Below are 26719 nucleotides of genomic sequence, written 5' to 3'. Positions count from 1 at the left end.
AATCTGTTTTCCTGTTCTTGCAACCAAAGTGGATAACCTCACATTTATAATGTTACATAATAATTACATAATAATAAAAACGGTAAATTAAAATAAGAAGTAAATACAAAACAATTAAATTAAATAAGTAGTGCAAAAAGAGAGAAAAATATAGTGTTCATGAAATCTGATGACAGAGAGAGGAAGCTGTTCCTAAATCATTGAGTGTGTGTCTTGAGGCTCTTGTGCCTCCTCCCTAATGGTATCAATGAGAAGATGGCATGCGCTGAATGATGGGAGTCCTTAATGATGGACGCCACCTTTTCGAGGCATCAATATCTGAATGTGTCCTGAATGTTGAGGAGGCTAATGCCCATGATGAAGCTGGAAGAGTTTACAACTTTCTGCAGCTTTTTCCAATCCTGTGCAGAGGCCCCACACCAGAGGGTGATGCAATCGGTTAGAATGCTCTTCCGGATACATCTGTTGAAATTTGCAAGTGTCTTTGATGACATACCAATTCTCCTAATGAAATACAGCCGCTGTCAAGCATTCTTTGTATTCGCATCAATATGTTGTGCCCAGGATAGATCGTCAGAGATAGCGACACCCGAGAGCTTTAAGTTGCTTACTCTTTCCACTTCTGATCCCTCGATGAGGACTTGTGTGTTCCCTCATCTTACTCTTTCTTAAGTCCTTGTCGTACTGACATTGAGTGCAAGGTTGTTGCTGTGACACACCCCAACAAGCTGATTTATCTCACTCCTGTATGCCTCCCCCTCGCTATCTCAAATTCTGCCAACAATAGTTGTATCATTGACAAAGCTATAGATGCATTTGAACTGTGCCTTGCCACTCATTCGTGGGTGTACACCGATACATTGCAACTGCTTATAAATATTCTTATTGTTGGATCAATGCCATATCTTGCATGTATAACGTCTACCAATTGGGTTGAGAATTACACAAACAAATTACACATATGGCCACTGGCACATAGATATGAGTAGACCTTGGTGTGAGTTCAAACTGATCATTGACAACACAATGCATAGACAAAGGAGCTTAATGCCACATTATTTCAGCTTATCATAGAAATTATGGCTATATGACTCTGATTATCAATTCTCATAGACTAGTACAGCACAGTATGTCATTTATGGTGATTTTTTCTTGCCCACTCCAATATCAATTGCCTGTATGCCTTGCCTATTGTCTGTCAGAATGACTCTCTAGTAATTGTATCTGATTCCAACAGTTCCTCTGGCAGTATGTTCCAGATATCAATCACTATCTGTTCAAAATACCTTCTCCTTAGATTTAATAGGAACCTAATGGAAACAGTTTTCACCCAGAAAGTGGTAGTGTATATAATGAGCTTCCAGAGGAAGTGGTTGAGGCAGATACTTTATTGATATTTAAGTGGTACATGGATAAGGTAGGTTTAGGAGAAAATGGGCTAAATATATGAAAATGGCACCCAGTTGGGTCAAAGATCTTGTTTCTATGCTGCGTGACTCTTTGACTCTATCACTTAGATCTCCTTTAAAACCCCTTCCTCTCACTTTAAACCAAAGCTCTGATATCCCTACCATAGGATTAAGATTTTGATGACTCATGTCAGTCATATAGGGTTAATGCAAGCAGGTTGGGTGAGAGTAGAATTTGAGGTAATAGGTCAAGGTGAATGTTGGAATATTTAAGAGGAACCTGAAGGGGAGCTTCTTCACTCAGAGGGTGGTGAGGGTGTGAAATGACCTGCTAGTGGAACGTTGGAAATGGTTTATTTTCAATATTTAAGCAAAGTTTCAATGTACATGGATGGGAAGAGTATGGAGGGTTATGGATTGATGGGACTAGGCAGAATAACAGTTGTGCATGGGTTATATGGGCTGAAGGGCCTATTTCATAGCAGCACTGCTCTATGATGCGATTTCATCCTGAGATCCACATTCTGTGCCAGACCTCAGCACATGGTCTTGACCTCCATCAGCAGTAACACCAGCTCTCTCTGTCTCAAAGCCATAATGCTCTGAAGTTCCATATTTTTCTCCACCATATCCGGTGCTGCAACAGAAAACAATTTGCCTTCCTTTCAGTTGTCAAAGATCATCAACTCCAACAATCACTTCTATAAACTTCTATATCAAGACCCCCCCCCCCCGAGCCTCTGATGCTTTAGAGAAAACAACAAAAGTTTCTTCAATCTCTCCTTATAGCTCCCATCTTCTAATTCACAGCATTCTGATAACCCCCTCTGCACGCTTTCCAAAGTTTCTGCATCCTTCTTTCAATGGGGTGAGCAAAATTGCCCAGAAGACTCTTTGTACAGCCTAACCAAAGATTAATAAACCATCCTTAGCAATTTCAGCTGGCTACGACAAAATTCCTCCACTAGATACATATTCCATTCCCCTCCCCTCCATAGATAATGCCTGAACTGCCGTGTCCCTCCAGCATTTTGTGAGTGATGCTCTAGTTTTCCAGCATCTGCAGAATCTCTTACATTAAAGATGAACTCTTGATTTCTCAGTTGACCTCATCCTGGCTCTTGCACTTTATTTGTCTACATGCACTGCAGTATCTCTGCAAATGCAACACTATATTCTGCAATTTTCCCCTTTTCTATTACCACACTGTATGATCTGTCTGGATGGCATGCAAACTAAAGCTTTTCACAGTGTCTCAGTACATCTGACAATAATAAACCAATTACTAATTTCTCTGCGAGCTGCCCTAGCTTTCTGCTATCCTGCACTTCTGGTAACTAGCCTGGGCCCAAAACTTCGGCTGTTTATTCATTTCCACAGGTACTGCCTGTGTCGCTCCAGCACTGTGTGTGTGTGTTGCTCAAGATTTCCATTTTCTGATCTGAAACATTAACTGCTCCTCTTTCCACATATGCTGCCTGATCTGCTGAGATTTTTCCCAGTGTTTACTGTTTTTTAAAGTTCCAATTTTCATTAACTACAATATCTTTTTGGCTTCTTATATTGAAGTAAATTGTATCACATTAGCAATGAAATGAGCTGCGTCCAATTCTACAGCCAGTGCACTTACTGTAAAATTTGTAATCCAGCAGGCTGACGTCTAAAATGGTGAAAAAACATCCTATATAAATCAGTGCCCATTACGGAATAAAGGGCTTTTTTCTAAAACTCAGCACTGCTGAGTAGGGGAGGAAGGTGTGGGCTCTACCACAAACAGTGCTCCCCCACCGCTACCCCCAACTAAGAGCAGCACAGATCAAAACACACAATTGCAGGCCTACACAGGAGCCACGGGATTACCGTTCCTAATCCCATTCTGATTCCATACTCCCCAATGACTGCACCAAGTCAAGCAGGAGGATCGATACTAATCTCTAGTCTGATGAGCTGCCAATGCAGGATGCATTGCCAACCCTTCTGAGGAGCGAATATCAGTCCTCCGCGCTCTGTAAATTTGGCCTTTAATCTAGAAATCGTGCCTCTCCTACCGCTCAGAAATTCATACACACGTACCACATACATACAAACTCACAACCACCACATGAGCTCAAATGTGTACACGTATAGACAAGCATTCATGCACACAGTGTGCGCACAACATCTAAAGTGGCCCAAAAACTTTAAGGTATATGCAAGCACATCCACAGCCATATACAACAGATTCTGGTCCATTGATTAGTGGCTTCCCCAATAATCAAAGTTTATAGTGGAAATAGAATAAAAAGATATAAAAAAAGACAAACCATTTAAATGGAATACAGAACAAACTAAAATGCTATACAGTACTATAAAACTGTATTAGTTCCAATTAGTTATTGACAGTGAAATTCATTTAGTGTACATTGGCGTGTTCTTTTGATTGACTGTAAATGAGCAAAAGCAGTGCAGATAATGGACAGCCTTCATACAATGTTATTGACGACTGCATCCTCCAAATCTTCATTTTCATTATTACATTCAAGATGATTGCCAAAACTTTCAAATTCTTTTTAATTCCTAACTTGTTGAAGTAGTGAAAACGTTTGATTGTATCCTCCAAATCTTCGTTTTCATTATAACTTTCAAAATGATTAGTGATATCATTAAAAATTGTTTATAGTTTTTAACTTATTAAAATAGTGAAATTGGTTCATTTTGACTTCCAGCCGTTTCTGGCATCTCTAAACCTGAAAACTTCAAAGCACAGTGAGCAAAACTGTTCTGAATTGTCTTACTGTTTATTTCTCACCAAGTATCAGTGACAAGAAAATCACTGTTTTTTTTTAACAGAAACACACAACTAACGCTATATAAAAACCATTTGATCTAACACGTTATAGTGTCTAACAGCCACACAAGTGTACATACCTGGCACCAGTCAGAAACTGTTCGGCAACAGTCTCCCACCCAGGTTAAGAGGCTCGTGTCCCAAATAAATGAAGGAAATCCCGGCTATTTTCTCTATTAATTTTTGTTCTTTAAGAGATGTCCCAGATAAGCTGCTACCCTTATTAACTGAACACCAGAATCTACTGAATATCCATGGAAATACACAGAGATGCACATAGTGAGACACATCCAGATGCACACTCACATGCATATACACACACAGGCACACACACACACATATGAAGGCAGACAAGCACACATTTCCATGGACATGTGCACACACATAGCATGCACATCGCCTCCTCCAGGGAGATACCCCTGCATACTCATAAACTTGCTTAGCAGGTACATACACATTTGGTAATTGTATGCACAGAGATGTGCACACACATGGAGACTACATACTGTATTTATACACATACTCATAACTTTGTACAAATGTATTTACATGCAGACACACACACGTACAAAAGAAACTGGGGCATTGGTACTAAATAAAGGACATTTCTTTATCAACGTTTAAATATGAATCTTCAGCAGACTGACTGCTGACAAACTCCAAGAAAACGATGAAGAACATAATGAAGGCAATCATGTGATTGTTCAGACACCATTTTCACAATAATAACAACCTTGTGGTTACAACTATTCCTCAGACATACTTTTGAGGTTGAATAGTGCGACCTCAATTCTCATTTTTCATCTTGAATTTGCAGCTGCACATTGGACCTGACCTTAGCTCAAAACCAGTGCGTTTAATGAACCAATGCCCTGGCTCACAACCAAGATATTTCCAAACAGGGTTTTGTCTTTCTCAAAGTGCAGACAAAGTCAGATCTTTTTTGTATTTCTGGAAATTGGAGTTGAGTTGAACTCAGCTGTTCTGCTTCTCCTAGTGAATCAAAACCAGCTACTAGTCAGGAAGAGAAAATTTAACTGTTAGCTATCTGTAAGAATGATAGATGGCTCCAGACAGTATCCTTCTGTATAAGAAAGCAGAGCATTAGCACCAAAGGAACTCGATAGCATGAAATGTATGGTGAGCGAACGGTATGATGAACTTGGTGTTGAAAAGACAACTTATTCAGTTGCATCTCAATGCAATGAATTCAATATTATTGGAAATACTCTGAAAAGAAATCAACGGCAATTTCTAAAGATTAGCAATCAGCAATTATTTTTAAAGGGCTAAAATGGAAATATTAAAAAAAAATTCAGAGGCTTTTTCCCAGGGCTGAAGTGGTTACACGAGAGGCCATAGTTTTAAGGTGCTTGGAAGTAGGTACAGAGGAGATGTCAGGGGTAAGTATTTTACACAGAGAGTGGTGAGTGCATGGAATGGGCTGCTGGCGGCTGTGGTGGAGGCATAAACAATAGGGGCTTTAAGAGTCTCTTGGATAGGAGTCTGGACATGAAGCTCAGAAAAATAGCGGGCTATGGGTATCCCTAGGTAATTTTAAGGTAAAGACATGTTTGGCACAGCTTTGTGGACCGAGGGGCCTGTATTATGCTGTAGGTTTTCTATATTTCTATGTTTTCTATGTTTCATAAAATAACTGAGTACATAATAAAAAAATACAGAGTCCTAAGGAAAAGTAAGAGAGGGTGGAAAAATTGACCAAATTGCCTTGGCAAAATGTGAAATAAAATGGCCACTTTATTAGGTACACCTGTATACCTGCTCGTTAATGCACATATCTAATCAATCACGTGGCAGCAACTCAATGCAGAAAAACATGCAGACAGAGTCAAGAGGTTCAGACCAACCATCTGAATGGGGAGGAAATGTGTCCTAAGTGACTTTGACCATGGAATGTTTTTTGGTGCCATTCGGGTGGTCTGAGTATCTGCTGATCTCCTGGAATTTTCACGTCTAGAGAGTTTTCTGAGAATGGTGTAAACAAACAAAAAGCATTCAGTGAACGACAGTTCTGTAGGCAAAAACGCCTTGTTAATGAGAAAGATCAGACCAGGTCAAACTGACAGGAAGGCGACAGTAAATCAAATAGCCACACATTACAACAACGGTATACAGAAGAGCATCTCTGAATGCACATCATGTCAAACCTTGATGAGGATGGGCTACAGCAACAGAAGACCCTGAACATACATACACACTGTGGGTACTTTATTAGGTACAGCAGGGGTGACTATAGGAGACAAATCTATTGAGATTATATATGAACGGGTATAGTCAACTCTAGAAGAGATGACCATGCGGACCATTTTATCCATGCAATCTAATCAGAGGTACAACACACGCAAAACTCAGCAGGTCAGGGAGCATCTATGGGGAGGAATAATGAGTCGGTGTTTCAGGCTGAGACCCTTCAACAGGACGGGAAAGGAAGGGAGAAAAGCCAGAATAAGAAAGTGCAATACATCCACTCAGTTCCTCAAGGCTTGAACCATTTAAATGGCTGGACCATTGCCTAACTCCATTTTCCCATGGAAAAAAAAGTAACTCATCTGATTTTAAATATAATGTCTACTTCCTTATTTATTATGCCAGATTGGCCTCTGAGGGCCACCTGTTGACAACTCCTTGGGAGAGCATCATACTTGACTCGAATGATTGCATGAATATTACTATCCTCATAGATGCTGTCTGACCCATTGAGTTACTCCAGCTCCTTTGTGTATAGCTTTAAATATAATGTTACACTTCCAGTTTAAGATGGCACTGGTGATGTCCAGTGACTACCTGTGGCAAAATACAAAACAAAGAAAACTACTGAACACCTTAATTGGATACATAGCTTAAAAAGTAAAAGTCTGCACTGCAATGGAAAAGAGTAAGGGAGTAAGGATAATTTCATTGATCAGATAAAATGGGGCAAATGGCCTTCATCTGCTCTAAAAAGTTTTGAAGATCTGCTTGGAAAAAAAATATAAAGCTCGAAGAAAGAATAACACTCATTAGCAACTGTACAAACTCTCATCAAAGGATCTTTTCTCTCTATCCGCCTCACAGCTGGCTCATTAACGCCAACAATTAATGGGAGGAAACTACACTTAGAAAAATAACTATGTTTTTTTAAGTCATTATTTACCCCAACACCTGCTAAAAATAAAGAAATGAAACTAGTCTCTGGTGCAGAAGTGCATAATATTTGAAGAGAGTCATTATTTATGGAGGAAACCAGAGAAGATTATGTTCAGCTCTGGTGCCTCATTATAGGAAAGATGTGGAAGCTTTAGAGAGGGTGCAGAGAAGATCTATTATGATGTAGCCTGGATCAGATGACATGTCCTATGAGGATAGGTTGAGTGAGATAAAGCTTTTCCCTTTGGAGTGAAGGAGGATGAGAGGTGACTTGATAAAGGTGATTAAATGATAAGAGGCGTAAGTAGAGTGGCAAGTCACAAACAGGAGAGATACCACAGGTGCTGGAAGTCCAAAGCAACACACACAAAATGCTGGAGGAACTCAGCAGGCTAGGCAGCATCTATGGAAATGAATAAATGGTTGATGTTTGGGCCGAGACCCTACTTCAGGAATGGGAAGGCACCAGAATAAAAAGTTGAAGGTTGGGGAAGAAGGGTGGTTAGAATGTGATAGGTGAAGCCAGGTGGGTGGGAAAGGTAAAAAGCTCGAAAGGAAGGAATCTGATAGGAGAGGAAAGTGGAGCATAGGACAAGGAGAAGGAGGAGGGGACCTGGGAGAGGTGATAGGCAGGTGAGAAGTAAGAAGCCAAGGTGGGGAATAGAAGAAGAGGGAAGGGGAAGGGAAATTCTTGTTTTACTATAAGGAGAAATCAATATTCATTCCATCTGGTTGGAGGCTAGCCAGACAGAATATAAGGTGTTGCTCCTCCACCCTGAGGGTGGCCATGTCACGGTGCAAGAGGAGGCCATGGACCAACATTTCAAAACGGGAGTGGAAATCAGAAATACAACGTCTGGCTACCAGGAAGTTCTGCTTTTTGAGGATGGAGTGAAAGTGCTCAACGCCATGGTCGCCCACGTTAGTGGGTCTCATCAATCTAGAGGAAGCCACATAGGGTGCAACAGATGACCCCAGTAGGTTCACAAGTGAAGTGTCACCTCGCCTGGAAAAACTATTTGGGGCCCTGAATGCAGAAGAGGAAAGAGGAGAGTGAGCAGCTGCAGCACTTGGAATACTTGCAGGGATGGGCCGGGGGATTGGTGGTACGATCCCTATGGAGACGGTGAAACTTGCTGAGAATGATGTACTGGATGTGGAGGCTCAAGGTGTGGTAGGTAAGGACAAGAGGAACTCTATCACTGTAATGGGGTGAGCATGGATATCCAGGAAATGGAGGAGATGCAGGAGAGGGCAACATCAATGGTGGAGGAAGGGAAGCCCCATTCTTTGAAGAAAGAGAACATCTCTGATGTCCTGGAAAGGAAAGCCTCATCCTGGGATTAGATGCGGTGGAGACGAAGGAACTGAGAAAAGGGTTATTTTTAAAAATAAAAGGGTTATAGCATTTTTACAGGAGACAGGGTGGGAAGATGTATAGTCAAGATAACTGTGGGAATTGGTAGCTTTATAAAAGATGTCGGTCGACAGTTTGTCTCTAGAGATGGAGACAGAGAAATTGAGGAAGGGGATGGAGGTGTCAGAAATGGACCGAGTGAATCTAAGGGCAGGGTGAAAGCTGGAGGCAAAGCTGATGAAATTGATGAGTTCAGCATGGGAGCGTGAAGCAGCACCAATGCAATTGTCAATGAAACGGAGGAAGAATTAAGAGCACTGCCAGGGAAGACTTGGAACATTGACTGTTCTACATAGCCAATAAAAAGGCTGGCACTGCTGGGGCCCATGCAGGTGTCATGGCTACACCTCGAGTGGGAGGAGCTGAAGGAAAAATTGTTGAGGGTAAAGACCAGATGGAGTAGGGTGGTGGTGGAGGGCAATTGAACATAACATAAGAGCACAAGAAGTAGGAGCAAAAGTAGGCCATCTGGCCCATCGAGCCTGCCCCGCCATTCAATAAGATCATGGCTGATCTGTCCATAAACTCAGCTCCATCTACCTGCCTTTTCCCCTGCCTCCCTGGGCAGAGAAGTCCACAGATTCACCACCCTATGCGAAAAACAGTTTCTCCTCATCTCCGCCCTAAATTTTCTCCCCTGAGTCTTGAGGCAATGTCCTCTAGTTCTAGCCTCACCTACCAATGGAAACTACTTCCCTACTTCTATCTTATCTATCCCTTTCAAAGTTTTGTATGTTTCTATAAGATCCCCTCTCGTTCTTCTGAACTCCAGAGAGTATAATCCCAGAAAACTCAATCTCTACTCATAAATTAACCCCTTCATCCCTGGAACAGTTGGTTCCTTTATTGAGAAAGAAATGGAGATCTTTAAGGCCTTCTTGATGGGGAATAGAAGTGTATAGGGACTGGACATACATGCTGAAAATGATGTGGTCAGGGCCAAAGAATTGAAAGTTAGTGATGAGATCGAGAGAGTAAGAAGTGTAGTGGATGTTGGTGAGAAGGGACTGAACCAAGGGGGAGAGAATGGAGTCAAAGTATGTGGACACAAGTTCAGTGGTGCAGGGGCAGGTAGAGACTATTGGCCTACCTGGACAGTCAAGTTTGTGGTTCTTGGCAGGAGGTAGAAATGAGCAATGCAGGGTAAGAGAACTTTGAGTTCACTGGCAGTGGATGGCAGTTCTCCAGAGCTGATAAGGTCAGTGATGGTGTCGGACACAGTTTTCTGGTAGAGTCCTCTTCCAAGGGTAGGTATGAGGAGGTGTCTGAGAGTGGAGTGCCAGCGTTCTACCCCAGAGTAAAAATGGCTAATAAAAGAGTATATAATTAGACGGTGATTAAAGTATCGGGGGATGTCAGAGGTCGGTATTTTACACAGAAAGTGGTGGGTACAAGGTTGATGGTAGAGGTAGATACATCAGGATATTTAAGATATGCACACGGATGGAAAAAATAGACAATAGACAATAGGTGCAGATGTAGACCATTCAGCCCCTTGAGTCTGCACCGCCATTCTGAGATCATGGCTGATCATTCACTATCAATACCCAGTCCCTGCCTTGTCCAGGAGGGCTATGTGGGAGGGAAAGATTAAAATTGATCTTGGGGTAGGTTAGAATTTGGTACAACATTGTGGGCCGAACTCTGTAATGTTCTATGTTGGGAAACTATAGGAAACATCCTCTTCACTTCCTCTCTATCCAGGCCTTTCAATATTCAATACATTTCAATGAGATGCCCTCCCCCCCCCCCCCATTCTTCTAGGCTCCGGCAGGCACCCTTTCATTCCTGGGATGGGTAAAGCTTGCAGATGGTGCTGAGCTGCTCTTGTTGGGCTGTGGGAAGACCATAAATAAGGAAGAATTATGATTTTGTGTCCCATCTCATCAGCTGGGATATTGAAATTCAAGTAACCAAATGAATTAGAAAACTGATTTAAGTAACAGTAACCATGAAACTGCAGTTCTGTGGTGGTAGGAATCCATCTAGTTCACTAATGTTCTTCAGGGAAGGTAATCCCTCCCCCCCATCCTACCCTGTCTGGTTCTATGTGGTTAAGTCTTCAGTACAGGGAGAATTTCTTCAAGAGAACCACAATCTTGTCAAAGAGTTTGGCGGTTTTTGTGCTTCAAAAACCAGGAGACTATACTGGCTGGAATCAGAGCCCTGTGCTTTGATCCTTGGTAGGGTCATCCATGTCAAACAGATCAAAGGGTAGAGGCCAGACTAAGAGAGTTCCACCAGCCTTCCAGGTTCAGGGGTTCAGCTCAGGGCTAAAAACCCTGACTGATCAAATTTTTTTTTTTACAGAAACAGCAATGAAAATGGAGGACCTTCATTGCTGCCCTTAGCATCAGAAGTGTAACAGGGACAATTAGGGATGGACAATAAATGCTGGCATTGCCAGTGATATCAACACTCTGAAAGTATCCCTTCCGGAACTCAGGCAGAGTCAGGTGTTGTGTGTTTAATATTTTGTTTGAGTAATATTATAAATACACTGCTTGATTAAACATTCTTGTTCGCTTAAGTAATTAATTATGGGTTACATGTAGAAGTACACAAATGGCATACGTCATCACACCACCACATTGTAAGCACATGACTCGCTAAAAGTACAAATTAAATTGACATGCACTCATTCCGGATTCCTTTGTTTTTCTTTGAATTAGTTTTATATTTTGGAGCTCCAAAGCATAACATCAGGTTTCGTTCTCATCTGATAGAAGCTCTGCTGGTGCCATGTTCTCTCATCACTACCCACGAGCACTGGAATTTGTGCTCAACTCTCCAGGACAGAGTTGGCTGAGGGTAAAGGTTATGGACCTCACATCTGACTAAGGGAAAGGTGTTGTAGACACGTGTCCAACCAACAAAATTTCCGCATGCATTCCTATGCTTGATTTTTGAAGAATGAAGGCGATGTCATTGAAACCTATCAAATTTTGAAATGGCTATATAGAGTGGAATTGGAGAGGGTGTTTCCTACATTGGGGGAAGTCTAGGCTCAAAGGCCACAGCCTTGGAATAGATTGACATCCATTTAGAACAGAAATAAGGAGGAATTTCTTTAGCCAGAGGGTGGTGTATCTGTGGAATTCATTGCCAAGAACTGCTGAGGAGGCCAAGTCATTGAGTATCTTTAAAGTAGTGGTTGATATGTTCTTGATTAGTAAGGGCATCAAAGGTTTCAGGGAGAAGGCAGGACAATGGTGTTGAGAGGGATAATAAATCAGCCATGATATGGCAGAGCAGGCTCAATGGGCTAAAAGGTCTAATTCTGTTCTTATGGTCTTTTTATGCCTATCATGGTGAGAGAATCTCAGACATATGAAGGTGCAGCATATGAAAATATGTAGTAAGAGACGCAATTTATATGTAAAAAGGAACAAGAGTCCTCTGTCATAGTTGAAGTGTCCCTTTAACCTTCAAAACTAATTTAATTTCTTTCCCTCCTGATAGTTTCACACAGAGATATTGCCATTGTGTTAAGCTTGCCTCCTCTCATCTGTTTTAGAGCAGCTTTGTTCTTTCAGGGGTTGGTGCAGATTACTTGCTACAGATCAGCTCTACACCAGCAGAGCACCAATTTTTTTTTGGTGGGGGGGGGGGGGGCGGGATTCTTGATGCAAACTTGTCCCTGCATCTCGATTCACCTGCTCAAAGCAGGGGAAGCTGAGCAACATTTAGACCAGCTTCCTTATCTCTTCAGTTAACTCAACTCAGTGTTAACTCAATTTGAGGCATTGTTCTCTAAAACACAGAACATTGGAACAACTCACAGAACTCCCAGTGCTGAATGTTTTGGGTTTAAAAGGATCGGGAATGGAAGGAAGGAAGACAGGAATTAAGGGATTGGAGGAAAAAAAATAACAAAATTGCAGAAAACTTGAGCCTTTCCATTCTGCCGTGCTCGTGCTATCCTCGTGAACGATTAATCTAACTCAGTGGACAACAACTCCACACTTGTTCTCGGCCATCCTGTGAACATAAGCCCCCTCCTGACAGTCTGTGGGCACCCAGTACACGATAAAGAAGGGGGTGCGGGAGATATGGGGCAGACAGAAGAGGGAGAGTTGGTGCCAATAAAGCAGGGCAGCTGGGCACAGGAGTAAGTTGCTCATTTCACTCGAATGGTGACACACGGCCGGCTTTGAAAGCTGGTGCATGTTGCGGTCAGCCTGTGAGGGGTCGTGGATCATACCCAGCCCTCGTCAGACCTACCTACCCACCACACCCCTTTTGGTGGTACTTTGCCACTGTTTAGTAAATCACTGACAGTATTGCACCCGACTCACTGGACCGGTGAACCTGGCAACCGACCACGGTTTGCATGACAATACTCCAAGTAATTCCAAGTAATAACACAAGTGAAACAGACTCCTTCTCTCCAACAGCCACCCACCTCTGACCACACACACACACACACAGTCTGTCAGCTTGTGTATTTATTTGAGCTGATGGACAGAGCAGTGTTAAGTGCTTTCAGTCGTCACATGTATAAGACAAAACTGATGCCCGTGGACAGACCATTAAAGAAAAAGTCTGAACTGAAGGTAGAAATACCTGTTCCTGTTGTTGGACCCCTTTCCCTGAAGCAGCCCCTTCCTTTGCAGTGGTCATCTTGCCCAACTCGCTCCCACCGCAGAGGTGTCAGGATGTGAGCGGCAGAGTGCAGAGGGATCCCTGTCCTCTCGGCAGTCAAGAGCATTTAAAGGAAACAGTGAGAGGACCGCGGCAGAAAACAAAGAGGCGGAAAGAAGCAGAGAAGCAGGCAGTCCGGCGGTCTTCAGTGAAGGGAAGATGATGCAGATTGGAAGGTTAAGAATCTCCTGCTCCTGAATGAGCTACAGCCTCTGCAGTCGTCACGGCAACTGATAACTGCCTGGCAACCGGCACTGGGCAGTCAAAGCTTCAGGAGACAACCGACTGAGGTTTTGTCCCCGTCGCACTGAGCATGCTCCAGCACCGGCAGGAGGGAGGAAGGATTCTTGCCGGCACTCATCAGGCACTGCCTCTGCTCACGTGTGACATGACTCTGATGGAAGGGGCTTGTGGCAGGTAGCACCTCCCCGAGGTCTGTGCTCCAGGTAATTAATGTACCACAAAAAGCTTGCATGTCAAACTCAATATCGCTGCGTTAGTGCAGGAGGTGGTGTATATGTGCCTGCCTGTGTATTCCTGTGCATCTGTGTGCGTATTCAGTTCACTGCCTTTTGTATCCTCGTGCAGGAGTGTGTTTGTTTCTCCTTTCAGCTTTTACGTCTGCGAGTTTGTGTGTCTGTGTACTTGTGACTGTCTGAAAGTGGCATCTGTTTGTCCACTTCTCTGGTCAGAGCGTGTGTGTCTATTTAATTGTACGTCTGCATGGCAGAGCATGTCACTGTGCTAATCAGTTTACAGACAAATCTGCTACTGTGTTTGTTTGCATTTGAGTGCCTGGATGCACATACATTTCTGTCTCTTTCCATATACATCGGCCTGCGTATTTGTGTATTTTAAATTAACTGGCATTGTGCATTTGCAACCCTCTATGTCCCTGTTTGTATGCCTGTCTGGAAGCCTACGTGTCTAAGTACTTACGTGTAAGTGTGCCTGCCCATGGGTTTTTCAATTACTGTGTGTGAATGTGTGTGTAGTATGAGAGAATGTATTTGTGTGTGTGTGTGTGTAGTATGAGAGAGTGTATTTGTGTGTGTGTGTAGTATGAGAGAGTGTATTTGTGTGTGTGTAGTATGAGAGAGTGTATTTGTGTGTGTGTGTGTGTAAGAGAGAGAGAGGTTCTGTTTGTGTAGGAGAGAGGTTCCCTGTGTGCGTATGAGAGGTTGTGTGTGTGTGTGCCTGAGAGAGAATCTTTTGTGTGCCTGAGACAGTCTACACGTGTGTCTGAATGTGTGAGAGAAAGACAGATTGTCTGTGTGTGTGCGTGCGTGAGTGAGCCTGAATGTGTGAGAGAGAGGGAGGGTGCGTGCGTGTGAGAGTGTGTGTATGTGTGTGTGAGAGAGATTGTGTGTGAGTGTGTGCATGTATGTGAGACAATGTATGTATGTGAGAGAAAGTGAGAGAGTGTGTAAGTGGGAGAGAGCGTGTGAGAGAGAGGGAAGAGTGTGTGTGTGTGTGTGTGTGTGTGTGTGTGTATGTGTGTGATAGTATGTGTATGTATGAGAGAGAATGTGTGTGTGTACGTGAGACAGAGAGTGTGTGTCTGTGTCCATCTGTCCCAGCTTATATACTTGTCTGTTCTGTGTGTATCTGTGAGTTTCTCCATTTGCCTCTGTGTGTTGGGCATGTCAGCACAAAAGCATGCACTTGTGCGCCCTTGTGTATGTGTAACGTCTGTGAGAGTGTTGTATAGAGAGACTAACAGTGACAACATGGCTGACGTGTGTATCAGGCAAGAGCACTTAGCCACGCATTGGTCTTGGGTACAGAGAGGAAAAGCAACTTGGAAAGAAGAATGATTCTGTTCATTCTTTTCCAGAGTATGATGTAGATCTGCATGAGCAAAGGGTATTCTGTGCTAGGAGAAAACTCGTCACTATTCCATCGTGCTTCTCCGTATTACAATAGTAATCACAATTTAGAAGTAGTTGGCTTGCTAAAAGTTACTCCAGGAAACTCTGAGGATGTGAAAGATGGTATATTATCATAATTTATTTATTTTACAAACACACTCAGTGGCCACTTCATTAGGTACACCTTTACACCTGCTCATTAATGCAAATATCTAATTAGCCAATCATTCGGCAGCAACTCAATGCATAAAAGCATGGAGACATGGTCAAGAGGTTCAGTTGTTGTTCAGACTAAACCTCAGAATGGGGAAGAAAAGTGATCTGAGTGACTTTGATGGTGGAATGATCGTTGGTGACTGACAGGGTGGTTTGAGTATCTCAGAAGCTGCTCATCTCTTGGAATTTTCATGCATGACAGTCATAGAATCATGGAAAAGTACAGCACAGAAGCCGGCCTTCTGGCCTATCTAGTCCATGCCAAACCATTTAAACTGCAATCGATTTGCACCTGGACCAGAGCCCACCATATCCCTACCATCCATGTACCTATCCAAACTTCCTTTAAACATTGAAATTGAGCTCACATGGACCACTTGTGCTGGCAGCTCATTCCACACTCTCACAGCCCTCTGAGTGTAGAAGTTTCCCCTCATATTCTCCTTAAACTTCTCACCTTTCACCTTTAACCCATGACCTCTAGTTGTAGCCCCACCCAACCTCAGAGGAAGAGGTTTGCTTGCACTTACCCTATCTATACCTTTCATAATTTCAGATACCTCTGTCAAATCTCCCATCGTTCTTCTATGTTGCAAGGAATAAAGACCTAACCTGTTCAGTCTTTCCTCATAACTCAGGTCCTCCAGTCCTGCCACATCCTTGTAAATTTTCTCTTTTCTCTTTCTAGTGTTGGGTCTGTAGAGTTTACAGAGAATGGTGCAGAAAACAAAAAACATCAACTGATCAACAGTTGTGTGGGCAAAAATGCCTTGTTAATAGAGGGGTCAGAGGAGAATGGTCAGACTGGTTCAAGCTTACAGAAAGGCTAACTCAAATAACCACATGTTACAACAGTGGTGTGCGGAAAAACATCTCTGAATACACAACACACCAAACATTGAAGTAGATGGGCTGCAACAGCAGAAGACCACAGGCATGCCCTCATTGGCTTCTTTATTATGTACCTCCTTCAGTATAGAATGTTACAAGCTCTTTCATATTTTCCATAGATTATCCCCCCCCCCATCCTTTTCCTCCTTGGGCATTCATCTGAGTTGGTGAGGGGAGGTGGATGAATTTTGCAGGATCCAATGGAATTTGTTTATTTATTATCCAATACCACATGGAGTGGGCCCTTCCGCCCTTTGAACCATGCCACCCCAGCTGCCCCGCGACACCGATTAACCCTATCCTATCCCGGGACAATTTACAATGTCCTACCTGGTACATCTTTGGACTGTAGGAGGAGACCGGAAAACCCACACATTCCATGCGGAGGTCATACAGAGGTGGCTTACAGTAGAGCACCGAATTGACCTCCAAACTCTGGAGTGCCCTAAGCTGTAATAGGGCCACTCTAACTGCTAGGCCACCAATCACTGGAGCCCCAACCATCCCTCGACACACCAGTGTATTAACAATTAGAATTAGCATAAGCTGAGCAGAGCATGTTTTCTTCCAAGTGAAAATAAATGTAAAGCAAAGTTCACAATATGGCTACACCAGACAAAAATAGGTAGATTTTTGTACACTCGCTGGTGCATGTAAAGTTGGCCAATCCATTTTAAGGAGCACTGCTATGTGCTGAATCACTTTCTGAGGTTCCTCAGAAGGGTTATGAAGATTGTATAATCAGTAATTAAGGTACTATGCCATAAGTTGACCATTCAGAGATTGCTAGAAAGCAAGGTGGAACATGGACTGAAATTTTAGGCTTTTTCCATTAAAGCACCCAGAGAAAATTACCCAAACAAGGGGAGCATAGCTTGGTGCTGTGCTAGGCAGGATCACATCCTGTGCCTGTCCCTGGGGTACTTTGGGAGTTTCCATGGTGGCCCATTATCTCATGCAGATCACAGTTTCTGGGGAAAAAAATACATGAGAGAAGCGTGAGGTTGATTTTATAGTAGGATAAAAGGTCATAATGGGCCGAAGGGCCTGTATTATTCTTTGCTCTATGCAAATTAAGTGAAAGCTGAACTGCAAAAGCCACATTGCGCAGCTCAACGTGTTTGCTTCTCCAGGACTTCTGTTGTGTGCAAATAGTGGATGTTGTCACTGTGGTCTTCGGAAATGTAAGTGTGGGCTCATGTGGCTTGTAAAGTAAAGTTTTAAGTTCTTGCCCTCCAGCGAAGTCCATTACTGTTCTTCAAATAAGACGCAGGAAACGCAAAAAAGGCACGTGCAAAAACCAGTTTCCTTGGCCTATGTCTCTACTTTACACTGCCTCAGTAGAACAGCCAGCATAATCAAAAACCCAACCCACTCTCTTCACCCCTTCCAGTGGGCAGTAGGTTCAAAAGCCTGAAGCCATGTTAATGGGCAGCTTCTATCTCACGGTTATACGACCCTTGAACAATCCCCTAATACAATAAAGTGGACTAGACCTCACAACCTATTGTACTTTGCTATGACCTTGCTCCTTATAGCCCCCTAAACTACACCTTTTCTGTAACTGGTACACTTTATTCTGAATTCTCTTATTGTTTTACCTTGCAATACCTCAACACACTGTAATTAATTTGTATGAACTAGAAAAGCTTTTTACTGTACCTTGATATGCAACAATAATAAACCAATTTCAATTGTCCCAGCATGATCACTATGCCAATCATTTTTTGCCCCTCGACACTAATCCCAGATACCTCCATTGGGACCTATCCTTCTGTATCTTGTCTACTTGTATTAAATCATCTGACTAGCAGCCTGAGACCCATTCCATCTTCACTGGTTCAAATTCAGAGATCTGCTCCTGAATGTCTGTTTCACTTTGCACAATGTTCTCCATAGGAGGGGCACGTGGGCCAAACCTAATTTGATTTTTTTTTTATAATATGCACCCAATTCATTTAGAAAACAAGGAGTTTTCAATTGCCTTTTATTTAAAACAGTCATTAACCCATTTAAACTGAACCAGTTAATGCTGGCATTGAACGATACCGAAGGGACACTGCCAATATGCTGCCTTATCAGCTGCCATTGCAGAGTTTAACTCTTTCACGTCTGCACAGCTGAAATACTGCAATCCTAATGAGTTTTCTGTCACTTTTTTTTGTTGTTTTTCACACTTAAAAATACTGCTGAATGTACCGCACAATTAGAATGGAACATATTTGCAGAGGTTTCTATTTATAGGATGGCCTGACTTAACAGGAAATGAGAAATATTCTATTATTTTGTGGGAGTTATAACACTGGTAAACTGCATGGCATTCTGGGATGGTGCCCACAATTACCAGCAGCAGATCAATGAGGTTGAGTGAACAGGGGTTCCCCTTTCTGCTGGGAGCCGTGCTTTGTTAGTATTCTTTCTGCAATCCCTTTATGTTGGTGTGTATACATTTTTTAAAAAAATCAATTGGGGAAAGAACTGTTTGTGCCACAGTCTCTTCTCAACTTGAAATTCTTTTTCTTCTTCCTTTTGTCAATATTCAGACAGGGAGATGTGAGGGGGCTAAATGTTGACAGGAATCTCTGTTGCAGAGTAATGGTAGATCTACAAGAAGATGTTATTGCAGGTAGATTCCCACAGTGGCTGGTGGATGGTGAGGGAGATGGAAAATATGATGAAACAAACTAATGTTGCATTATATTCTTCTATATTCTAATATAACCCCATTCTTCTGCCTTTCCCCCATAACCCTTAACCATTACCAGTCACGAACCTAACAGTCTCTGCCTTGAATACACCCAATGGTTTGGCCTCAGTTCCCTGTAGCAACAAACCCCATTTCTTCACTACCTTCTAGCTGAAGAAATTCCACCTCACCTCAATTTTGAAGAGATTTTCTTTATCCTGAGTGTGTACTGTTTGACCGTAGACTCTCCTATCAATGGAAACATCACATCCAGGCCTTTCAGAATCTAAAGTTTCAGTGAGATCCCCCTCATCCTTCTCAACTCTACCAAGCACAGGCCCAGAGACATCTAACACTTTTTGTATATTAACCCTTTCATTCCTGGGATCATTCTCGTGAACCTGCTCCGGACCCTCTCAAGGGCCAACATTTTTATCCTTAGACACAGGGCTCCAAATTGCTCGCAGAGTTCCAAATGCAGTCTGACCAATGGTTTTAAAGCCTCAGCAATACCTCCTTGCATTTGTATTCTACCAATCTTATACAATGAGGGGAAAAGAAAAATAAGATCAGCACAGAAAGAATATGAGAATACAATGGCAAATGAAAAAGGAATCCCCAAAATCCTGTAAGAATATTAATACTAAAAGAGAAATTGGATTAATTAAGGACAAACAGGGTGATGTATGCTTAAAGGTGCAGGTCAGAGCTAGAATACTCAGTAAGTGCTTTGCTGAAGTGTTAATAAAGAATGATAGGAGATGGAGCAGTTAATGGATTGCATAAAAATTGATAGTTGTGACAAAAGGCTCTCTATGCTAGAATGTTTAACCAATTGTTCGGTATATTTTGTGTGGTAGGTTGATGGAGGGAGCAGAAATGAAATGAGCAACCATGGTTGGCACAATCCATTTACTCTGCCCTAGATTCTGGGCAGGTACGAGAGGAAAGGGAAGTGGCAATATGACACATGTGTTGAAGAAAGAACGGTGAGCAAAGTCCTAGAATCAACAACCAGAGTAAAACATAATAGGCACAAAAATAATAAGACCTTAGTTAAACCCCACTTGAAGTACAGTGTTCAGTTCTACTCACCTCACTACCAGAAGGATATAGACACATAGAGAGAGTGCAGAAGAGGTTTACAAAGCTCTCGCGTGGATTGGGGAGCATGCCTTATGAGAATAGGTTGAGTGAACTTGGCCTTTTCTCCTTGGAGCAGCGGAGGATGAGAGGTGACCTGATAGAGGTGTATAAGATGATGAGAGGCATTGATTGTGTGGATAGTCAGAGGCTTTTTCCCAGGGCTGAAATGACTAACACGAGGGAGCATAGTTTTAAGGTGCTTGGAAGTAGGTGCAAGGGCGATGTCAGGGGGTAAGTTCTTTACGCAGAGAGTGGTGGGTGCATGGAACGCACTGCCAGTGAAGGCGATAGAGGCCGATACAAGGGGTACAAGGGGGTCTTTTAAGAAACTCTTAGATTGGTACATGGAGCTTAGAAAAATAGAGGGCTATGCTGTAGGGAAATTCTAGGCAGTTTCTAGAGTAGGTTACATGGTCAGCATAACATTGTGGGCCGAATGACCTGTAATGTGCTGTAGATTTCTATGTTTTTTCAAGGAATCTATTGACTGTGGAAAGGCAGAACTAAGCTGTAAAAGGCAGATTTTACTTGACTGACCTAACTGGACCTATTGTTAACACAGTGAAGATCAATGTGTTGTAGAAATCATTTATATGCAGTGTATTGTAAGAAAAGACTGGACATAATGGTTGGTTACCAAAATGGAGAATTGTGAAATAGTGTCACCTTGGTGAAAAGTTTGTTAGGCTGCAGACGCTGCGACCTGGATCAGTGAGCAAGCTGCTTCAGGAACACAGCGTGTCAAGCAGGGAGAAAAGGAATTGTTGACCTTTAGGTCAAAAACGCAAAAGGTTGTGCAAATGCTGGAAATCAATACCCATTCCCATTCTGACTGCAACATTGAGGCCGCTGTCAGGTTGGAGGAACAACATCTCATATTCCGTGTAGCTAGCCTCCAACCTTACAGCATGACCATTGATTTTCTAACTCCCACCTCTTCTCTCTTCTTCTATTCCCCATCCTGTAACCTCTTCTCTTCTCATCTGCCTATCACCTCCCTCTATTGCTCCTCCTCCTTTCCTTTCTCTCATGGTCCACTCTCTTCTCCTATTAGGTTCCTCCTTTACCCCCTTTTCCACCTACCATCTCCCAGATTCTTATATCATCTCCTCCCCCATCCTACCTACCTTTCCCCTCACCTGACTTCATCTCTCACCTTCCAGCCTGTACTCCTTCTCACCTTCTTATTCTGGTTTCTTCTCCCTTCCTTTCCAGTCCTGATGAAGGGTCTCAACCCAAAACATTGGCACTTTATTCCTTTCCATAGATGATCCTTGGCCTGCTGAGTTCCTCCAGCATTTTGTGTGTTGAAATGCCGCGTAAAGACAGTGATTCACCGTAAGTAGTTTTTCCCTTGGTTTGTTGTTCATTAATGCTACCAAGTTCCAGTGCCAATCACCACTGTGATTTTTGTTTTTGCTATTTTGATGATTTGGACATTTAACTTAAAGTAAGGGTGGGCACATATTTTCACGTGAATTGGGAATGTTCCATGGTTCGTCCATTTTGGTGTAAAGTTCTTGATTTGGGGGAATTGGTCGGGTCTACGCTGCCCTTGTGCCCCCGGCTTTGTCTCCTGGGTGACAGGACAATGATACCTAATGTAAACAATGACAAATTTACTATTTTAAAGGTGGGTCTCATCACAGCTGCAAGAATTATATTGCAAAACTGGAGAAACCCAAATGTCTCACTGTGAGGGAATGGACTGAGGAAATGGTTAAGATTTCATCATATGAACACATGTTGGGAAGAATTAACAGTGAGGGAAAAATGCAAGACACGTGGGATCAATGTTGGTTGTGTGTTAATTTAAACTTAACTTAGAAGTTTTTTTCTGTTTCTTAGTTTTATACATTTTCCTGTCATGGGATGGCTGTGTAAATATGCTGTACTGTATCTGCTCTATGATATGCTGTACTGCTTTGTAAAATAAAAATAAATAATAATAAAAATTTGAATTACAAAAAAAAAATTGCTAAAGGCACCAAACTTAGATGTGTTCCAAACAATGGGGATGGTACCAGTCCACTGACATAGAATATAGATACGCTGGCAGAGTGAGCAGACAAAGTAAAATTTTGTACAGAGAAGAGGTGGTTGCCATGATGCCATAGCAGTTGGTGTGACGCGGTTATTATTGGGGTGTTCGAGTTCAAAGTTCAATTCCAACAGCCTCCTTAAGAAAGTTAATATATTCTTCCCCTGCATGTGTGGACCTCCTCCAGGAGCATGCTTTGATTTCATGCCACAGTCTAAAGACATACCAGTTAGAAGTTCATCGGTCATTGTACAGTAACCTGTGATTAGGCTAGGGTTAAATTGGTGGATTGCTGCGTGGCATGGCTCGGTGGAAGGACCTGTTCTGCTCTGTATCTCTAAGTAAATAAATTAATTAAATAAAAGAGAGATGTGATGCACTTTGGCAGAAGAGATGGCGGGAAGCATTATACAACACAGTACAATTCTAAAGAGCATGCAGGAACAGCGAGACTAGGGTGTTTATAGATCTTTGCAGGTGACAGGACAAATTGAGAGGGGAATTAGGAAAGTTTATTGGACCCTAGGCTGCATAAATTGGTGTATTGATTACAAAGGAAAGGACGTTAATCAGAACCTTTATAAAGATCTGATTAAGCCGCATTTAGATTATTACATCCGGTTCAGAATTTTAGGAAGGATGAGAAGTCATTTGAAAAGGTGCAGACTAGATTGATCAAAATGTTTTCTGGAATGAGGAACTGTAGCTATGAAGTTCTAAGTTCAATTTATGATCAAAGCATGCTTAACATATACAACCTTGAGATTCAACTACTTGCAGGTAGTCACAAAACAAAAAAACATAATAGAATTCTCTAAAAAACACATACAACAGAACCACCACACAATCAGTTTACAGAAGAGGACTGGTTGTGCAGATGGTAAAAAAAGCGTGAACAAAGCACTTGGACCATGAACTGCAGAGACACTGAAAAGAGTCCGCCGCTGTGGAGCCCCTTCAGTGCTGAGGTGAGCGAGACCAGTCCAGGAGCCCAAAAACTGCAGGGCAGCAACTGCTCCCAAGCCTGGTGGTGTTGGACCCAAGACTCCTGCGCCTTCTGCCCGATAGTAGTAGCGAGAAGAGAGGGAGTCCGGTCAAACACAGGCAGACGGCGCCGAGCCGCTGTTCATTATCTGCTCTTGCCCTCGACGATTTTAATCTTCTTTGACGCTTTAACCGGAGCGTAGTCGTGGAACCGATCATGGGTTCGTCCTCCGCTATCAGGCCTCGACGCCGTGTCCACCCCCGGCGATGGCCACTCCCGCTGTACCTGCACTCTCGAAAGTCTAGTTTTCCAAATCCCCCAGGAGGTCACACAGGTGCTAGATCATTTAATCCATTCAAAAGTACAACCTCAAAAGGGAAATTACAGGTGGCAGTGCAGCAATCACAATACAGAACAACTGTATATCTACCAGAGTATCTAGTAGCTATGTGAGCTGTCAACAGAACATCACCATATGTCTTGGACATAGAATCCTAGAGTTAAACTGGCCTTTTGACTGAATACCAATCATCGTGCCTACCTACCTTCTCCCTCACCTGGCTTCACCTATCACCTTCTGGCTTGAATCATTTCCCCTCCACCCACAATCTTATTCTGGCTTTATTCCCCCTTCCCCCTTCCTTTCCAGTCCCGATGAAGGGTCTGGCCCGAAATGTTGACTCTTCGTTCCTTTCCATAGAGGCTATAGAGCCTGCTGAGTTCCTGCAGAATTTTGTGTGTGATTTCCAACATCAGCGAAATCTCTTGTGTCTGCTCATCTCCATTAATTCCATACTGTGCCTGGCGTGGGAGAAGCTAGGATTGTTTTCCTTGGAGCAGGAAAAGGTGAGGGGAAATTTGACAGAAGTGTACAAGTTTAGTACAAGTTTTAGTAAGATGAAGGAAATCTGTTATGTTAAGTGATGGTATGAGGGTTCCTGGGCACATAATTAAAGATGTGGATAAAACTTACAGTGGGATATAAGGGAGAACTTTCTCGTGCTGTGAGCTGGAACTCGTTGCCTTTCAAGAGGCAGACATGGAGGCAATCATCTGATAATTGGCAGTGCTGCAGGGAAAACAGTGAGATGGGTGGGAGGTAAGTGACTGGATATTCGACTGGCCTCTGTTCGTGCCAGAATGACAAGGACTTCGTTTGCTGATCATGAAACTGAATGTGTATCTGCATTCTGCACCCCATCTTTGATTGAAAAATGGGTAGTAATGTTACAATAACAATCATACATGAATTGAATCCTACTGTAAGATTTTGATGGAGTGGACGTGGACATTTCCTATAGTGGGGGAGTCTAGGAGCAGAGGGAACAGCTTCAGAATACAAAGATGTCCCTTTAGAACAGAGATGAGAAGGAATTTCTTTAGCCAGAGGGTGGTGAATCTGTGGAACTCATTGCCACAGATGGCTGTGGAGACCAAGTAGTTGGGTATATTTAAAGCAGAGGTAAAAGTGTTCTTGATTAACAAGGGTGTCAAAGGTTAGGAGGAGAAGGCAAGAGAATGTGCTGCACTTTCTCTCTAACTGCAACACTTTATTCTGCACTATGTTACTGTTTTATGCTACCTCACCACACTGTTGTAATCTGCTTCTCTGTATGAATGGTATTGTTGGAAACCACTTTTTTAATGACACTTTTCATAAGAATTGTACTTTTTAACAAACTCATGTATTTTTCACACTCAATGGCAGAAAGCAGTATAGCATCTAAACTAACGGTTTATCACCTTTCTCATTTTTCATTGGCTAAGTATTAACACATCACCCACAAAATGTAATTGTTTTAATTATGTAGCCAATTAGCTAGTCTATTCCCGATCTTTGGAATTTTTCTTATCTGATCTATAAAGGGGATGAATTTTTCAGAAGCACCATCGTGGCTTCTTTTCTATCTTTTCATTTTGCATCCATTCACCTCTTAGCATTGTTTATTTAGCTTGCTTAGTATTTGTATGTTTGTTTGTACTCTAAAATAAACTGAAACCTTGGAATTAAGACTGCTTGTCATTCCTGACTCCCAGAAGAACCTTAACGATCAGAAAATAAACAGCGATCCAATAGTATGCAGGACAAATTTTTGACTGTACCCTGGAACATCTAACAATAATAAACAAACTTAAACCAAGTTACCTTGATATTAAAGAGATGCAATATTCTCGACTTGATTGGATGAGACCACCTCTGAGAAAACGCAACCTCAATGTCACTCAAACGGAAGCAATCTGCACAGTTGCTGGTTCGTCCACTGGTCTAGTCATTCACTCACCAGCAACTACAATGTGTACAACACAGCAAGGCTTCTTTGAGATACAAGAGACTGCAGTTGTTGGAATCCAAATTGAAAAGCAGAGCAGCAGAGGGGTGGTTGACCCCTACATCAAGAGTTGAGACCCTTCATCAAGACAGGCTTCCTCGAGGCATGAGAAGTTAACAAACTTCACGATATATGCCAGTGATATTAAATCTGATTCTGATACTGTCTCTTAAATCTGGAAGGATGAACTAGCAGGCACTTGAACAAAGCATCCTGATGGGAAAAATCAGCACAGTGTGGTGACGTAGTAGCTAGCGTAAGGCTTTACAACTCGAAGTTTAATTCCCGCTGCTGTCTCTATCGAATTTCTACATTTTCCCTGTGACCATGCGGGTTTCTTAACACATTCCAAAAACATACGGGTTAGTTAGTCTTTGTAGATTGTGAGCATGCTATGTTGGCAGTGGAAGAATAGTGGCACTTGCGTATCTTCAGCTGCATTGGTCATAGATGCAAACAACGCGTACCTCTGTACATTCAGATGTGTATGTGACAAATAAATCTAATCTTTCAAAATATCAAATTTCATCAATATTATGGGATTAAACGCTGACTCCAAATACACCGTCTGAGTGCATGGACTGCAGTGGATCAAGAACACAGCTCACAACACCTTCCTAAGGGAAATTAGGAATAGGCAATAATTACTATCTGCAGTACACACATCATGGGAACTTTAAAAAAAAATACTAATTTGGATAATGACTAAAACCCCAGTGGAAAAAAGCAGAGTTTGAGGAGTTTCTTAATCGAAAAAGGGGTCGAAAGTTTTTAGAAAGGCATTCCAGAGGAGGGCAGGATGCTGGACGTTTAGATGAATAACGAAATGAGCACATTTAAAGTAGACAAAAAATTTGATTTTTGAAGTAATTTAATCAAACTTGTAAAGGATAGAACTCCTGGTCCAGATGAATGACATCCTTGCTTCGTAAAATATTTCAAGGATAAAGCAGCAAAGGGCATGCACATTAAATAACCTGTTCTTCAAAGGTATAGTGGCTGAAGACTGACAGGTGGCTGATGTAATATGATATTTAAAAAATGCAATCATACACATTCTGAGAATTATAGACTAGCCATCTTAATATAAGCAAGGAGAGCAGGTCAAT

The 26719-nt window shown here is 42.3% G+C and overlaps 1 protein-coding gene across 4 annotated transcripts in view; it reads right to left on the bottom strand.

The window, feature by feature from the left end:
• The window catches only part of dpp6a (dipeptidyl-peptidase 6a), a 642400-nt gene extending 628741 nt beyond the window's left edge, over nucleotides 1–13659 (bottom strand). For all 4 annotated transcript variants that reach the window (XM_059971851.1, XM_059971852.1, XM_059971853.1 and 1 more), the window contains exon 1: nucleotides 13367–13659. In XM_059971851.1, coding sequence (XP_059827834.1) covers nucleotides 13367–13423 — 57 coding nt within the window. In that variant the 5' untranslated portion in view covers nucleotides 13424–13659. The remainder of the gene's footprint in view (nucleotides 1–13366) is intronic.
• Nucleotides 13660–26719: the final 13060 nt, after the last annotated feature.

Source organism: Hypanus sabinus, chromosome 6, assembly GCF_030144855.1.
Source record: "Hypanus sabinus isolate sHypSab1 chromosome 6, sHypSab1.hap1, whole genome shotgun sequence".
Lineage (NCBI taxonomy): Eukaryota > Metazoa > Chordata > Chondrichthyes > Myliobatiformes > Dasyatidae > Hypanus > Hypanus sabinus.
This window is presented reverse-complemented; position numbering and strand designations above follow the sequence as displayed.